The sequence below is a fragment of the Macaca thibetana genome, chromosome 15, assembly GCF_024542745.1.
Source record: "Macaca thibetana thibetana isolate TM-01 chromosome 15, ASM2454274v1, whole genome shotgun sequence".
NCBI lineage: Eukaryota > Metazoa > Chordata > Mammalia > Primates > Cercopithecidae > Macaca > Macaca thibetana.
In genome coordinates, this window is record NC_065592.1 from 72188109 (window position 1) to 72206401 (window position 18293).

The window sequence follows — 18293 nt, forward strand, 5'->3', positions numbered from 1 at the left end:
TATTTGAATCTGTTACATTGTGATGTTTCTCATGAAAATTTAATGAAGAAAGTGCATTCAAAGAGATTCTGTGCAAAGGGGGGGATGGATAGAATTTAATTACCCTTATTAAAAATAAGAAAGGAACGCTCTTTACATTTTCTGTCCCATTAGTATGCAACAAAGATTATCTTTGTTGTGCACTCGTGTATATGAAAAGGGGGCTCTGGAGTGTTCTTTATGAGCCAGGAAGGAAAAGAAAGGTCATGAAAATGTATTAGACCGCTTTTCAGGAGGGCATAAGTCAATTTTGTTGGCTATCCCCAAGGTGAGGACTTTATTTCTTATAAACGGTTATTAAATCTAGATTTCTTTGGTAAGAGCCTTTAGTAAGTGGCTCAACAATTCTTAAGCCTTTGGTACTTGCCACTGATCAGCACTGAATATTGGCTCAGTTCTTCTGAGAGATGAACTTGTAGAAGAAAAGTAATGACTAGCAGAGCAATATTTATGCAGGCAAATGTAACTGGTGCTTAAACACCATGGGAGAGATACAGTGTCCTAGGACATACAGAAACCACTCAGGAATCCCATGATGATTTTTGATTAACCTAAGTTGGTTGCTTTAAAAATGGAACATAACAACAACAAAATCTAAGAGCTTTTTCAGAAACTCATTTCTATGAAGGCGGTATAGTTGGCTTTGGAGCACTTGAGGTAAATTACTTTTATCCTTTGAAGCACTTTGTGTCAATAGCTGCCAAGTGAGCTATTTAATAATATAATGTGTGTGGTATAGCAGCTATTGATCTTTCTGCTGTTTTTTCCCCCATTCAACATCAGAACTATGTTGTTGATATAAATATATTGGCAAAACCTTTAAAGACATAAAGAACAGCCTGATGAAATTCAAGTGGAATAGATTATTAAAACCAGCATAGCCTGATTTGCATCCCACTTTTAATTTTTAACTTTCTCTTGGAGCCTTGAAATTCAATTTTTAACTACTGTTCCTGACACTTATCTACTGTAGACCTCTGCTTGGCTGATGATGTGTAAACATTCACAAAAACAACATATTACTGCTTCCACAAATGAGCCACATCTTTCAACTTAAGTGAAGTTTAGCTCATTGCAGTTAATTATTTTTATAAGTGTCTTTAGTACCCAGTCCTAACTACCTGGTCTGATAGGAAGGTATTCTGTCATGAATCAGGTGGCAAATCAAACTTGCCTCAGCTTCTTTTGGTCTTTCACAGACTATGTTAGTGAAAAATATATACTTTCTACCCTACCCAGCAGGAGAGCCAGAGTCTACACTTTTCCTTAATAGTCCATCAATTTTATCTTACAATAACTGCACCTGTTGTTCAGTGAAATTTCTCTTTCTTGGGAGCTTTAATCTTTGGTAGCATCTTACATTCTTTCACCATTCGCATTCAAAATCTCTCCGGTCCTTAACTATTTTTCTGGTTGTCTCTCTACCAGAAGTTCTGCATAGTAGGATATATATATATTTTTAAACAGTCACTGATATATATTCATACTTAGGCTCGGGAATCACTGGAGTTTCTCTTAAAATCTGGAAACCCAGGCTAGCGTACGATGACAAAGGAGCAGAATACAGATGAGACATGGAGGAACTCCTGGTGTGGAGGGATAAAATTGCGAGTTAACAAGTACAAGACAGTGGATTTGAGTAGCCGCTGCTATGGTAGCTCTGAGGAGGAAAGAATGAAATATGTTTGAGAGGATTTGGAAAAGATTTACAAAGAAGGTGACTTTGGCTGCATGGCTTCCTAGAGGCATAGAGTACCCAGCAGACATGATTTGTCTGGGAAGTGGTGAGAATTTCAATGTGGGGGGAAGAAAAATTTCCTATGAGAGAGGCGATCCCTAAGAGGCTGAGGAAATTGAGACCTGATTGAGAAGGACTTTGCTAGTGAGGTTTAAGAGACTGCGTTTACCGCTCGGCTCCAGAGGGAGAGAATTGGAGAACACGTACTGTTGACTGACAACACAGTGGAGGCATCAAAATGGAGCTTCTTCATTAGAAATTGTAACATAACCTTGGTAAGATTCACCATCAACTGTGGATTCAGGGATTATACTGGAGCTTGTAGGAGGCATCCAGGAAGAAGCGATATGCCAGATCTGATGATATCTAATGTTTTCCTCGCTGCTGTTTATGCTTTCCAGTCATTTTAGAATTGGTGGCTTGTGAAAATTTATCAGTGGCTGTGAGGGGGTATTGATTAAATCAATGTCAGACTCAATTGAAAGTAAAAATATTTCATCATCACGAGTTAATGGGTGCAGCACACCAACATGGCACATGTGTACATATGTAACAAACCTGCACATTGTGCACATGTACCCTAGAACTTAAAGTATAATTTAAAACATTCATGATCTTCAAACAAATGGCCATGTTCTAATTTGGATAATTGCCACCCATCTGAGTAAAATTCCTTCAATGCTTAGATAGAACACACCTTTCTAATCCTGGCTAGAAGAGCCGGCGATGTCAGTTATCAGTGCGGAGCATGATTGTGGGATTTAAGCGACTTTAATTTCTCAAGAGCTAGGATCTGGAACAGTTTTGATGTGGGTAGCAAGAAGTGAATTTTGCGTGAGTTGGAGATTCAAAATTTAGGAATTTCAACTTTTTAATTACTGAAAATGGTGCAGGTCTTTGGGATGGAAGAAAGCATTCTCTTATCCCTGTAAGGAACATGTGCTTTTGTGCCATTCATAAGGAGTTGCTTTTGCTCTTCTTTTGTAAAGCAACCTCAGACAATTTTCCGGTTAATTGAAACTCTTACAAAGTAATCAATTTGGGTTGAACCTTATGCTTGTGTGGGAAAATAGAGTTACAAGAAAAACATACCAGCTTTGAAAGAGATAGCATGATCCAGCTTCCGCTTGTTCCCCATGCACTCTCCACGCTGGCACTGCTGGCTTCCATGCTTCTCTCAGCAAAACCTTTCCTACCTCGATGCTTACACTTGTGACATTCCCGGATCTTTCTAAAATCTCCTTCTCCCCTTTTTGTGACTTGGCCGATTGTGCTCTTTCCTAAATGCCAACTTTAAATCAAAGCTTCCTCTACTCACTGATCTCAAGCACAAATGTTATACCTATTTCTCCCTCTTTGCTCTCACTGCATCCCCTCATCGGAGTCAGCCCCATCTGAGTTCTGTGTTAGTCTGTTCGCCTCTTACGTAGACTGTTTACTCTTCCGATCAGTAACAGCATTGTGACTGCGTTCTAATTTATTAGTGCCTGGTTTGTGTTAGGTTCTCAACAAGCACTGAATAAGGTAAAGAGAGATTTCTGGGGAATCTCTTGAATTTGGAGCATCTGACTTACTAACTGAATGTTTCTATCACCTTTTGTCTTGCAGAAGATCAAATTCCCAGGGGCTTCCCTACCATTGACATGGGCCCACAGTTGAAGGTGGTTGAGCGTACTCGCACGGCCACCATGCTTTGTGCAGCCAGTGGTAATCCGGATCCAGAAATCACTTGGTTTAAAGATTTCTTACCTGTGGACACAAGCAACAACAATGGTCGTATTAAGCAGTTACGATCAGGTAGGGTCTTGTTACTGTTTCTACTAACTCCTAGAGAATTTTTTTTTAAATTTTTCTCTCTCTTTATTTTTAATTTTAATTTTATTTATTTTTTATTTCTAGGTACTGATTTTTCTCCCTCTTCTCTTTCTCTGTTACTTAATGGGTGGTCCATGTTTGTGATGTCATAGCCTGTTTCAGAGTCTGTCTTTCTCCTTTTCTCTGTGTGTTTTGCAGCTTCTGTTTAATCCACATTGCTCACTGCTGTGACTGTATTTTTGATAATTTTTTAATTTACTGCTTTTTCGCAGTATTTGATGGATCCATTTTCTCCTCTTTCTTTCTTCTTTCTCTGTTTTCTTTTGAAACAAATTTATTTCAACATTGGACTTCATTCAGAGCTTGCAAGGAGTTCCAATGGTTGTATCCATTAAAAAACAAAATGTTCATGTTAAACCCTAAAATGATTCAGTTTTATTAAAGTATGTTTTCTGCTGTCTTTTCTACATTTGAACTCATCAAAGTACCAAAGTTTAGTAAGTCTGGGCACATCTGCTTTCTTTTCACTAATACATCAAACACAGAAACGTTATCTCATGAGTAACCAGATGTATTTTTTTAAAGTCTTTACCAGTAAAAGGAGGGGATTTTTATTAATACTATGATAATGTCATTGTGAGTGAACATTTTCTACACGTTAGCCACAGTAGTGTGCGCCCATCAAGGTTTTTGAACCCTCCAGTGACTGGATCTACAGAAGTCTGCTTTTGGTGTAGACTCCAGCTTTTGCTGTTTTCTCTCTCTCTTTACCCTTTTCTCCTTTTCCCATTCCCATCCCAAGTTTATGCCTTTGCTCTCTTAGATTAAAAGTAGAGATAATTCTAAATTTCTTAAATTTTAGAGCCTGTCCCTAGGTAATTTCACAGGGACATATAATAATAAGCTGTTTACTTTGACATTGGTAGTAATATTGGTATAGAATTCTAAGTTGTTTAACTGCCTGTCTTCCCAGAATTCTCAGCTTTTGACCTGTCCTGTGATGTTAAAGCGTCTTGTTAACTGCCTCTTTTGCTTGTTGTCAGCAGAATTGTGTAGATTAGCATTCTGTTATTGTAAATAAAGAATTAATTATTCACATGTAACATAGATGATTTAGTATATAAAGCTTTAACTCTGAAAAATTTGTACCAAATTATAAGGAATATAATAATATTTTTATGCTGTCTTTCTTCTCTCCGTATTTAAATCTCCAGAATCTATTGGTAAGTGCTTAGTTCTGAAGCGCACTTCAACCCCACTAATTTCCATATCCAGAATATTATTATTATTATTAATAAAATGCATGGCATGCATTTTACTAACTGTCAGTGTAGACACCAGATCTCTGTAGTGGTGCCCACACACACCTCCACAGAACTGTTATCGTAAGAACACTGTGTAGAAAAATTAAATAGTACACAAGTTATGGCACACCAATGTAGCATAGCAAGTAGTATAAGATATCCAATCAACAGTGTTTGTTTCCAGTTAGTCTTTAGCATTTTCTATCACAGTATATATATATATGCATATCTATATATATACTTAAATAGATTAGCCAGTGTTTTCCTAAACTATGTCTTTAAAAATATTGTCTAGTGTTTTTTAAGAGATATGAGGCATATAAGATACAATTCTAACCCTGTATGACCCCAGACCTGAGAACTCAGTTGCTTCTCTGAGAAAGGCAATGCTGCCTATTGCGGTCTTTACCCTCTGTGGTATAATGCAACTTGTTTTTTATGATCTAATAATACTATCTAATATATTCCTGTTTTACCAATATAGTAATTCAAGTTTCTTTTAAGACCTTATTTAATTCTGTAAATCTAATTTAATTCTTCTCCCCAGCCCTAGCCTCCTTCTTCTCGTACTAATGCTTCTTCTTTCTAATCTTATTTGCATTCATATTATCCACCCAGGTGGTACACCAATAAGAGGTAAGAGTGCTGAACTAACGTTCACAGAATGATCTTACTCATTCTTTCTGTCCTTTCATCCCTTTCATCTTTGTCCTGTTTTCAGTATCATTCCGATAATGTCCATCAACTTTTTTTTTTTTTTTTCCTTTGTACTGTTTGGTTATGATCAGTGACTCTCATATTGTGAACTTTCCTTTCCTTTTTCTTTCTCTCTTTGTTTTGTTCATTTCTTTCTTTATGAAAATGATTATTTAAGTTGTGATATGCTTCAAAGAAAGCATATCCAGGTCTTTAGACCACAGACCAGTCACAGCGTACCATCTGTCCCTCTTTTTTTCCTTTTCTTCTTCTTCCTTTTTCCTTTTTCTTTTTTTTTCTTCTTTTTCCTTTTTTTTTGTCCAACCGGAGAAAAAAAAAGATCATTTTTTTTCTTCCTTAGCTGTTCTTGTTCTGGACCAAAGCCAAGGTGGTCTGGGGAACAGTGGCAGACATGCAGAGGACACCCTGGAGCATCTGCTTTTTGTCTTTATCTTTCAAAAGGTTTTTGCTTTTGTTCTTCAATTCTTTTTTCTCTTAATGTCTTAAAAGTCAAAGAATGACTCCCCTTTCCACCTGATCCCACTCGTCTCCAATCTGACAGCAATGCTTTTTTCCCCACTTCTTTTTTTCTTGGATTACTCGTCTCCGGATTTTTGGATCTTCCGTCCTTCAGGCTATGGAAACAAAAGGTGCTCAGTATTCTTGGTGGTATGTGGTATTGCTGGTTTTTCATACTTTGACTCAGTGTGCATTTCTTTTGTAATTCTTGTTTTGTATTTTTCTCGGGGTTTTGTGACACCACACTGCTAATCCCACTGGTGGATTTTGATGGGTGTCTTAGGGGATCCATCTCAGGGTCCTCAAGCAGTGGTTGGTTGGCTCTTCCTTGTGGCACAGGCCATGCCTTTTAACTTTTTAAAAATCTTCTAATTCAACTGCTCTTTGTTTTTCAGCAAACGTAATAAATGATTGTAAGTCGTGGAAAACTGTCTTTCTTTTCTTAAAAATCTGCATGTCTTAAGGGAGTTTTGTTTCTTTAAGTGATATTTTGATAATTTATAATGACTAATTTTAATTTTTTGCTTTGTGCAGCCTTTTTGTGCTCGCTGCGTATTTTTGGCTTTCTTCAGCAGAAGACTTTCTTGAAAACCCAGCCTGGTTTTTTTTGTGCGTACCTATCTTTTGCGCCACTTTTGGTACCAAAATGAAACAAAACAAAACCAAAAATTAATCTTTTGTTTTATTTAAAAGCCATACTTCCTTGAAGCAGTCTCACCCATCTTCATTTTATTAGTCTAGGAAAAAGAGTGTTAATTATGACTAGAAGTCTTGCTTGGAAAAAGAGATATTGTTTTCTAATGCTAGCATTGATGATGTAAAAAAAATAATCTCTATATGTTTTTCTCATCGCATCATTTTCTGTCTGTGCAACTTAGCAAGAGATTGAATCGACGTTGAGTGGACCTTCGCTTTGCAGGGCTTTTCATATTGTTAAGAGGTTTAGCTTTCTGAACTGAGAAAGCCTTCTCTGATCATCTCTTTGGCAATATATTTTATATCCTTACAGGAGCTCTTCAGATTGAGCAGAGTGAAGAGTCTGACCAAGGAAAATATGAGTGTGTTGCCACCAACAGCGCGGGCACTCGCTATTCCGCTCCTGCCAATTTATATGTCAGAGGTAGGAATAACATAACCCTGGCATCGCTTCTTCATTCAGGCTCAGGGGGAGTTGAGACACCGCAGGGTCCGTGTCGTTATATTAGTCGTTAACAAGCTGATTTGGTAATAGTGACAGTAGCGGAAACAAGTTAGTAAATAGAAAAGTTAAAAATTTAAAATATGTTGTTTAACTCCAAAAGACAACTCTTGAGTATAACCTATCCTGAGGCTTGAAGTTTGTAAGTATATTTGCATTTTTACATCTTGGTTTCTATTTTTGCTGCATTGATTGAACTGTGCTTTGCATTTGTTTGAGGTTTTCTTCTTTTTCTTTCTCTTTTTTTTCTGTTGTTTCTCTTCTGTTTCCTTATTAAACCCCTGAAATAATTGCTTGGTGTGCTACTAATCAGTTCTCTGTGCAATTCCAAGCATAAAGGTGTTTATGTCTTCATGACCCCTGCTGCTGAAACTGTAAGGATAAAGCTGCTAACTCTATAAATGCTACATGCAAATAGCACAGTTGTATTTCTTTCTTTGTATACTTTCTTAATTATAAACACATAGTATTATATATATATATACACACATGTGTATTCATATATGTGCACATACGTACACCTTTTTTGAATTGTTAAGACCGAAATGTTTAGTGTTTTGATTGCCATGGAAAACTGTATTTTAAATAGTAACGTGAGTTGTCCTTGAGACAAGAATGAATTATAAGGATACATTCATATGTTCTCATGAAGTAATAAAAATGATTAAATTTTGAGCTTATGAATGGCTATGCCTTTCCACTCAACTAGAATGAAGTACTTCCGCTTCCCGAGAGTTCTTAAAGCCAGTTCCTGTAGTTATTTTTGTCTAGTGGAAGTGTTCTTATTCTTGGTCTACATATCTGTGAATAACCACGAAGGCATGGGTGGGGGTGGGATTAAATTAAAGACTGAGAGGGCTTTAAGTTACAATAGGATGGGTTCCCTTAAGAAAATACCTAGCTTGATTTTGAAATTTTTGTTAGAGGTAATTTTGTTTCCCTGGGGATGTTTTTCTCTCCTTTCTTTTTATGGAGTCTGGGGTGGGGAAATATGAAGAAAGCCGTTTCTTCTCTAAATTCTTTGAAAGTCCCTTGATCCTTTTTCCACAATAGTGACCTCCCTTGCTGCATGAGGCATGTGTACCTTCTTCCATGGAAAATTTCAAAATGATGCTAGCTATTGTTTCTAATACCATGGTAGTCTGTGAGATATTGCTAACTTTTCCAGCTGAGGTAGAAAGGATGAACTAGAGCGAATAAAGATGTTCAAGTAGCAGTTGAAAGCCTTGATATGGCCTTTTTACTCTCTCTGTGTTTCCCTTGTTTTTCTCCTTTCCTCATTTCATTGTGTTCTGCATCAAACCCCCTACATCCCTCAGAGCTGCGAGAAGGTTGGTGTGTTTTTTACTTTTTACCCACCTTACAAAACTATTAATTAAACCAATAACAAAGAATACAAATGAAATGAATGTAGCTGCATTGTGTTCTTCTTTTGGTTAATGGTATGTTTTAGCAGAGAATGCCCTGGCCATGGCTTCTGGTGCTTGCTGGTGATATCTAACTGTGGTGCATGATGGGAGAGAATGTACCTGGGTGCATGGTAACTGGTAACACTTAACTCTCTAAAGTCCAGTTAACTTGGTCAGTGTTCCTGCTTTCCTTCCTGCTCCACTCTCCCCGTGTCCCACCCCGCCTTTAATTTCTGTCTTATAAGGATGCCTGCTGCCCATAGAATGACTTTTTCTAGTTTCTCCCCTAATCCCAAGCATGAAGACTAAACTCTCCTCCATTTTTCTTGATATGTTCTTTGATACCTCAGAGTCTACACTGGCTCCTGCTTGCTTTGTGTAACTTCTGTGAATTGACTGCAGGAGGCATGCTTAGCTTTCTCTTCTTCTCCCATGACTGTCATTCACCCATGAGGCCATTGCAGTGAGCCATCTCAAATCAGCGGAGGTTTATCTTGACTTAAGTGCAGCCAAAAAGTTTTCAGACAGAATTACTTATCTTCTTCTTGGGGTTATGAGGTTATTTATCAGTTTATTTATAATTTTTAAAATCACTTTATTAAATGTATTTAAGGTGTGCTCCTAAAGATTACCCTCTAGAGCTCAAATTCTTATGGTATGACGTTTTGCCAGTAAAAGCCCCAGATGAAACCAATTTCTCTCTCACCTTCTCCTTGTATCACATCCAAAACACATTTACTTAAACACACATAAACCTGCAAATTATCTGAAGCAGGAACACTGAACTTTAATTGCTTGGTAATTTTTCTGTGTTATGTTGCTTTAATATGATCTCTTCTCTTAATGTCATGTCCTGCTGTATGTTTTCCCAATGTCTCTCAATTTGAATGTGGGCATAAAAAGCCTTTTAAAAGATTTTGTTGCCATTTATGTTGTTTTACCTTAGATATGAATTGAATGGAATCCTGTATGTGAAACACCCATCTCTTTTTCTGAATTTGAAATCTTTACCTTTAACAACTTGAGCCTAATCTATCTTTCAACCCTATCATCCCCTACATCTCTGTATTTCGATCATTATACTTTACCTCCCCCTTTCGTGTTTATTTCTATTGCCCCGTTACTTCTTCTGCTGTCATTGCTGTCTTGGATTCCAGCCATTCTTTCAATATCCTTAGCACGGGCCTTGAGATTCCATCTTGTGCATGCCTTGCATGACCCAATCCAGTATCTCTACTGGTGTTAGCCTGTTTCTTCTTCTGTGACTGCAAATCAATATGTATATACATTTCTGTGTTTGTTCCAGTGTTAGTGTGAGGTCTTGAGGCTGCATCCACTATGAATCTGAAAACATAAAGTGCACTTTCAGTGTACTGTAGGTGATGTTTTCCAGGGCTGGGATGTGACAGTGTGGTCCCACACCTACATTCACATCAACTGGAAGTGCACAGCACTGAAGTTGGTTTTGATACTCAACTTAAACATGCTGGTGACCTTCCAGCTCCCTTTTCTGCATATACATGCCTGCATAGAATCATTGTTATATGCCTGCATGTATATGTTTTTGTGTTTATCTTATGCATGATGTTTGTGTATTGTTAGTTTGTAGATAGTTTTTTGTGGGGCCCTTGTAGGTCTGAATCAACTTTTGTATGAGTGTGTCTAAGATATCAATGACTAAACTAAATAATTCTGTGTATACACACACCATACTTGTATGGTCTGTATTATCCACAGTTTTTCTTTATGTTTTGTTTTTGGACAATCCACAATATGTTTCAATTGTTGAATCGTGTCTGTACGGTGCATGTCATGTGTTTAATAATCCACTTTTTCTTGCCTTGTATATGTTATCATTTCCCTTGTGTTTTGTTCCAGTTCGCCGTGTCCCACCAAGATTCTCTATCCCACCCACTAATCATGAAATCATGCCAGGTGGAAGCGTTAATATCACCTGTGTGGCCGTGGGGTCACCAATGCCTTATGTAAAGTGGATGTTGGGGGCAGAAGATCTGACACCTGAAGATGATATGCCAATAGGAAGAAATGTGCTAGAACTGAATGATGTAAGACAGTCAGCAAATTACACCTGTGTTGCTATGTCGACACTGGGTGTCATTGAAGCAATAGCACAGATCACTGTCAAAGGTATGCTCAATGGATCATGCTTTGAGGATCTGGGTACGCTTAAGCCAAGTGATTAATGCCTCTAGGAAGCCCATCCTTGAAAATCGAAAATAATTCATTATTCAGAGTTTTAAATGTGTGTATAACCTAATCATATCTGTGGTATTATGTAAGATGCATAAGCTTAGATAGGCGGATTTTTTCTTGGAAGTATCTGGCAGCCTATGTGGAGATAATCATCAAAATATTAAAAGACAGTTCATGGAGGCCCAGGCACTAACCAGACAGAACTAGGAATTTTAGACATGGTCAACCATTATGGTGGGACTGATGTGTACAGTCTACATACTAGAACAGAACCTTGATAAGAACCCCAAGAAAAGTCAATATGAGCATTAATAAATGCTTAAAATTTCTAAATACAAAGGAAAAAGAAGAAAAAAGTTGAAATCAACATAGTCTAATAATAGATGATTTAACTTTTTGGCAGGCCCTACTGTTAGAAATCAAGAGGCAAGTAGTAGTATATTCTGTTTTAGTTTTATCTTTCACCTTGCATAGATGAGTGCTCAAGAAATATTCTTTCCTTTAGAAAACAGACTAAATATCACCCAAGTACCGTATTACATGAATATTTTTGAACCAAAGAGAAAAAGAGTACAAGCATGTGAGGATACCAGTTTATTTGTTTTTTTCCCAGTATTTATAGAATTTGAGAAAGTGTTTGCAAATTGAATCAGACATAGGGCAACTTAAGTTTTCTGCAAACGGCTAGAACTATTGCAAAACGAACACAAATTATCTTCCTTTCCTAGGCAAAGTTGTAGGCATTCGGAATTCAGCAGCAAGTCAGAGAAGTATGAGTTTGCTACTCTTAAAAAGCTGCCATTCTTAGATGTGATCTTAGAAAATGCAATACACATGTTATAACTGGTGTCATATCTCTAACCAAGCATATATATCAAATATGTGCTATATAAAACTAATGACATGAGAACAAAGGTACACATTGTCAATATTTATAATTGTGTGAAATAATGTTGTGTTGTATAAACTTAACATAATAAGCACACGTGTATTTATCTGTACATTACAGATATAAAACCTGTACTGTACAATAAATGTGACTTAGTGAAACTGATAATGTCAGCTAAATATCAGTGAGCACAACTTTAATTAGCAATATTTGTATTTGCTTTGAAAGTTCAGAAAGACATGTAGGGGAAATCTGGATCACACAGAGCCTTGAAAAATGCCAGGCCAGAATATTTAAACAAATTTAATTTTATTATTATTTTCAGTAAATTCCCTTGGCAAAATATTATCATTCTGTAGTTCTTTGAGTAGTGTGTAAATATTGAATCACCTTTTTTATAATTACCATTTCAGCTTTAAATATTTGAAGGTTTGCTGAAGACCTTTAAGAATTCAAAAGCAGGGGCCACTTTCAACTAATATTTTGTTCACCTTCTTGTCTTTGTTTTCCTGACTCGTGTCACTTCCCTGTGATTTCCACCTCAAAAATAAACAAATAAAACATAAGGATGAATCTTAATGGCAAATTAAAATAAATCAAAACAAAAGAACGGGTTGAAGAGAGTGAGAAGAATAGGTGCCGACTCATTTATTCAGTTAACTGTTTAACAATTCTCATTAAAAGCTTACCGAGTGCCAGGCAGCATTCTAGGCATTCACGATTTTACAGCAAGTCAGAAGTACGAGTTTGCTGCTCTTGAACAGCTGCCATTCTAGGGAGTGTTATACTTCTTGCCTTTATGTTAAGAAGGAAACAGGGACACTAAAGGGCTGATTATATGAATGTTACCCTTTGGGATTTCTCTAAAGAGACAACTATTAGAATGCCCCTTCCTACTCTAATATCACTGCCTTTCAGAATCATTGTTTAGAATAAGGCACTTGAATATGAGGTCAGCAAGGCAGACAGTTTGTATTTTTAATTAGTAGTATTTTTATTTGTATTCTTCTGCCAAAAAGAAACAATTAGACCTCTAAAAAGATGGATTTTATTGCAAATATTTGTTGCGTAGCTACATCAGATATTTCTGATGTGGAATATAGAATGCATATTAATATGACAATAAAATACCTTAAAAAGTGGTTCATGAATGTGCCTTAATTTAGTTCCTTCAGCAATTTTAAATATTAAGAATAAAACATTGATTTGGAATTTCTATTCTTTTGCACCTTAAAATTTTTGGTTCGTTTATTTACAAGAAAATTTTTAGTAATGGTACTATGTCTTACAACAATATAGATGCTATTCTTTCATAGCAATTTAATTTCCTTTTAGTGTATTCCACATTTTGTTCTTTTCAATGTTTATTGGTATTTCAGTTTTACCGTTTATTTACTGGGGCAAGGGGCTAATTGGCCAAGCTTTTGGTATAATAATAGTAATAACTGCAGCTAATACTAAGGTTTTGTGTGAGTTCCAGATACATTCTAAGAATCTTAGTGGATTGGCTCATTAATCTTCACAGCAAACCCATGAAATACAGTTACATACAGCTGTAGAATATAACTTAAATAATAATGTTTTTCCCATTTTCACATGCGGAAATTAAAGCAAAGAGAGGTTAAGGAATGCATGCAGGATCACTTAGCTAATGAGTAGAGGATTTGGATACAAGCCTAAAAATATGCTATCAAGCCCTTCTAGTGAAGCAGTATTTATGTCACCTATGTATGTTTTACTGTACTTCCTGGCCACTCAGAAAACTACTCTTTGCTGTAGTTTCATTTAATTAAATCTTCAGTAGACACATAATCCTGTCATTTTCATAGTAGAGTTTATAGATTCTTGAAACATTCTAGGGATGATGGGTAGTCATTGTCTTTTATCTTCCCCCATCCAAGCCTTACCCAAACCTCCAGGAACTCCTATAGTGACCGAGAGCACAGCTACAAGCATCACACTGACGTGGGACTCTGGGAACCCTGAGCCTGTTTCTTATTACATAATTCAGCATAAACCTAAAAACTCGGAGGAACCTTACAAAGAAATTGATGGGGTGGCGACCACACGTTACAGTGTCGCTGGACTAAGTCCCTACTCGGATTATGAATTCAGGGTTGTTGCTGTCAATAACATTGGGCGGGGGCCTCCCAGCGAACCTGTGCTGACACAGACCTCAGAGCAAGCGCCATCCAGTGCCCCAAGGGATGTCCAGGCAAGAATGTTGAGTTCTACCACCATTTTGGTACAGTGGAAGGAACCTGAAGAGCCGAATGGACAGATCCAAGGATATAGAGTTTATTATACAATGGATCCCACTCAACATGTGAACAACTGGATGAAACACAATGTAGCTGACAGCCAAATCACTACTATTGGCAACTTAGTGCCCCAGAAAACATATTCTGTCAAAGTCCTGGCTTTTACCTCAATTGGAGATGGTCCACTTTCAGGTGACATACAAGTCATCACTCAGACAGGAGGTAAGTTTGGTTCAGGATGGGAAGTATGGCAGGCGGGAAGGGCTGGTGCAGAGAGGGGAGGAGGACCAAAACAAAGAAAGAACAAAGATGGTATAAATTTTAATTTTTGAGATTTAGGGCTTCAAAGCAGGAGATGATAGATATCGGAAAAGGAACAAGCATGGACATCTGAAAAACTAATCATTTTGAACAGAACAATGCATTTAGCACCTCTTCTTTTTAATTTGTATGGGAATGACTTGAAGACTTCTCTGCATGAGATAGAAAAATGTCTCCCCTATGCCCAGTTTTGAGAATAGAAAAACTACACTTCTTTGTAATAGCTAGTATGGTAGAGTGGTCTCAAAAGAGTATTTAATTTGTGTAAGATTGGATGGTTCAAAACAAAGCTAAAAAATAAAACTGTTCCAGGGCCTTGGGTATTTGAATGGCTTATATTTGCCAGAAGCTACTGGCTTAAAAATAAATATTCTCTGAGTGGCTTTAATTTCTATATTTCTTTGTATGGCCTCAGTGGACAAAGAAAGACAGTTACTGAGATCTCAGATAGAACTTTGGGGCCTGATTCATTAACTTTGCTAAGAGCTACAGCAGACATTAAACTATTTTATGAAGGAATACTTGGTCCTCCCAGTGGTTTCATTATCCTAAGAGGATATTAAACCTCTTTGGTCTTTAATTCAAGGTGATCAGTTTTGCTTTGGGCTAATATAAAATAAGAGACCTCTTGTAAAGTTTATTCTTGAGCCAGGCGCAGTGGCTCACACCTGTAATCCCAACGCTTTTGGGAGGCCGAGGTGGGTGGATCACTTGAGGTCAGGACTTCGAGACCAGCCTGGCCAATATGGCAAAACCTTATCTCTATTAAAAATACAAAAATTAGCTGGGCATGGAAGCAGGCGCCTGTAATTCCTGCTACTCGAGAGGCTGAGGCAGGAGAATCACTTGAACCTGGGAGGTGGAGTTTGCGAGTTCTCAAGGAGCTAAGATTGTACCACTATACTCTAGCCTGGGTGACAGACAAGACTCCATCTCAAAACAAACAAACAAACAAACAAACAAATGTTTATTCTTGAGCATCTGAGAGCTACTTCTTTGACTCCTTATTGAGTTGGCATCTTTTAAACCTGCATTAATCTACGAATGTTTTGGCAGCATGCTGTTGTCTTGTTCTGAAATCGACATAATAATCATATTATTGGAGACAGTATAATCTGTAGACATAACTCACTGCTAATCCTGGTAATTAATAAATTTTCTCAGATGCCTGTACTAGATAATGTATCTATCATCTATTTCACTGATACCTGTAATCACTGACTTGTTTTCACGTCATGGTCTTTATATGAAGTATGCTTAACTGTTTTCCTTGCTTCTAGGAATCTCAGAGCACATTTATATTAATAGTTTGTCTGGCTTTATTTTCATACCATTATTTGGTTCTCATTGGCTTGTTCATGGATTTACTCTTTTCTGTACGACATTGTAGGAAAGCCAGCTATAAAAATATGTTTCACCACAGTTGTATTAAAAACTGTCCATATATCTTCTCTATGTGCCATTTGCAGTACTTCTGTATTTATATGCTGTAGTAATATGCAGAAAAAAATACTGTAGGCTGTTCTTATCAAAAAAGCTTCTCATTGGAAAATGTAGATATCTGTAAATCTTGTTCTGCTTTTTCTTGACTAAAAGTGGTCAACTATTATGAGATTGCTTTTTGTTATACTGTTTTAGCAGCTACATAACTATTAAAAAATTATAAGAAATTATATGGGGACTTACAGTCCACTTTCAGCTTTTTAAATTTCTCAGCGGTGATATTTTTTCAATCCTTGGTCTTGGAGTAACGTAACCAGGGTTTGAATCCCAAGCTTTCATTTATTAGCTGTCACCTTAAGTGATTTATTTCATCTCTCTCTGAACTTCAGTTTTCTAGTCTACAATAATAACCACCTTATAGAGTGTAGCGGTTCTATTTGTTTTCTAGTGCTCCTGTAAAAAAGAACCACATACTAGGTGGTTTAAACAATGGGAATCTATTGTCTCACATTTCTGGGGCCTAGGAGTCTGAGATCAAGGTGATGGCAGGATTGGTTCCTTGTGAAGGCTGTGAGGGAAAATATACTTCATGCTGCTGCCCTAACTTCTGTTGGTTGGTTTGCTGGCAATCTTTGCTGTACCGTGGCATGTAGAAGCATCATCTGATCGCTACCTTCATCTTTACATTATGTTATTTAAGCATTCCTGTGCCCAAATTTCCCTTTTTACTAGTACACCAGTCATAACGGACTTGGGGCCACTCTTATGGCCTCATCTTAACTAATTCCATGGGTAAGATCCTATATTGAAATAAGGTTATTCTCTGAGGTACTATGGATGAGGATGTCAATATATGGATTTTCGTAGGATGCAATAAAATTCATAAGAGGATATAGATTAGATAATGGAGAGAAACATTCTGTAACTTAATATGTAAAACATTAAATTATTAATATGTAATCATCATAATAGTAGCTAACATATGCAGGACACTATACTATGAACTTTGCATGTGTTTATTCTCACAGACCAATTAGGCAGATGTGCAATTATTCCATTTGCCAATGAGTAAATTGAAGATCAAAGAGGATAAAAAGTGGTTCAGAAACTTGCCTTAGGTCATAAGGTTACTAAGTGGAAAAGCAGAATTTAAATCCAGGGATTCTGGATACTTTTAACTACTGTGCTAGTTACTGCTATAAAGAAATACCCAAGACTGAGTACAAAGGAAAGAGGTTTAATTGACTCACAATTTCACATAGCTGGGGAGAGCTCAGGAAACTTAGAGTCATGGCAGAAGATGAAGGGGAAGCAAGGACCTTCTTCACATGGTGGCAGGAGGGACAAGAGCAAAGCGGGAAGAGCCCCTTGTAAAACCATTAGATCTCGTGAGAACTCACTCACTATCACAACAGCATAGGAGAAACCACCCCATCATTCAGTCACCTCCCACCAGGTCCCTCCTTTGACACATGAGGATTACAGTTTGAGATGAGATTTGGATGGGGACACAGAGCCAAATCATTATCAACTACCATTACCCCATTACCTTTTAAATTAATAATATGCTTAATGTGATAGTTTTTGCGTTTTTATGCCCACCTAGGTATGCAATTAAATGAAAAGAGGCAGGAAAAAAAAAAAAACACAATTGTTTCATTTGTTCATATATTTAAGAATTATACATAGCCTACTTCTGAAATACTGAAGTAGCTATTAGATTATTCCAGTGCAGAAGCACATGAAAACATTTAGAAATGAAAAAAAAAAAAACTAAGTTTATCTAAAAGAAGTGGAAGGAAGAACTTTTTTATGAAAGATCATTACACTCAAGCACTAAATTTGGCTGAAATTTAACTCAATTTAAATAAATTTGGCTAAATTTGGCTCTAAGTTTTATAAGCACCAGTTTAAAGATAGAAATCTATAGTGTTTCATATTTTTATTTTCTAATGGCAGGAAGATTAAACTATCTAAGAAACAAAATTTTTTTCTAAACCTAATTCAACCAAAATGTGAATCTTTGACAATTGTGAGAATCCTTGTATTTAGAATGCTAAATGAAAAACACTGATGCCGGCCGGGCGCGGTGGCTCAAGCCTGTAATCCCAGCACTTTGGGAGGCCGAGAGGGGCGAATCACGAGGTCAGGAGATCGAGACCATCCTGGCTAACACGGTGAAACCCCGTCTCTACTAAAAAAATACAAAAAACTAGCCGGGCGAGGTGGCGGGTGCCTGTAGTCCCAGCTACTCGAGAGGCTGAGGCAGGACAATGGCGTGAACCCGGGAGGCGGAGCTTGCAGTGAGCTGAGATCTGGCCACTGCACTCCAGCCTGGGTGACAGAGCAAGACTCCGTCTCAAAAAAAAAAAAAAAAAGAAAAAGAAAAACACTGATGCCTTCAGTTGCAATTTATGGAAAAATATAGAAGCAATGTTTAAGTAGAC

The 18293-nt window shown here is 37.1% G+C and overlaps 1 protein-coding gene across 37 annotated transcripts in view; it reads left to right on the plus strand.

Annotated features, from left to right (window-relative positions):
• The window catches only part of PTPRD (protein tyrosine phosphatase receptor type D), a 2337809-nt gene that overhangs the window by 2117676 nt on the left and 201840 nt on the right, over positions 1-18293 (plus strand). For 25 of the 37 annotated variants that reach the window (XM_050761934.1, XM_050761936.1, XM_050761930.1 and 22 more), the window contains 5 exons: positions 3386-3574; positions 5515-5532; positions 7121-7231; positions 10597-10866; positions 13723-14304. In XM_050761934.1, coding sequence (XP_050617891.1) covers positions 3386-3574; positions 5515-5532; positions 7121-7231; positions 10597-10866; positions 13723-14304 — 1170 coding nt within the window. The other 12 variants (XM_050761938.1, XM_050761942.1, XM_050761955.1 and 9 more) reach the window with 2 other exon arrangements.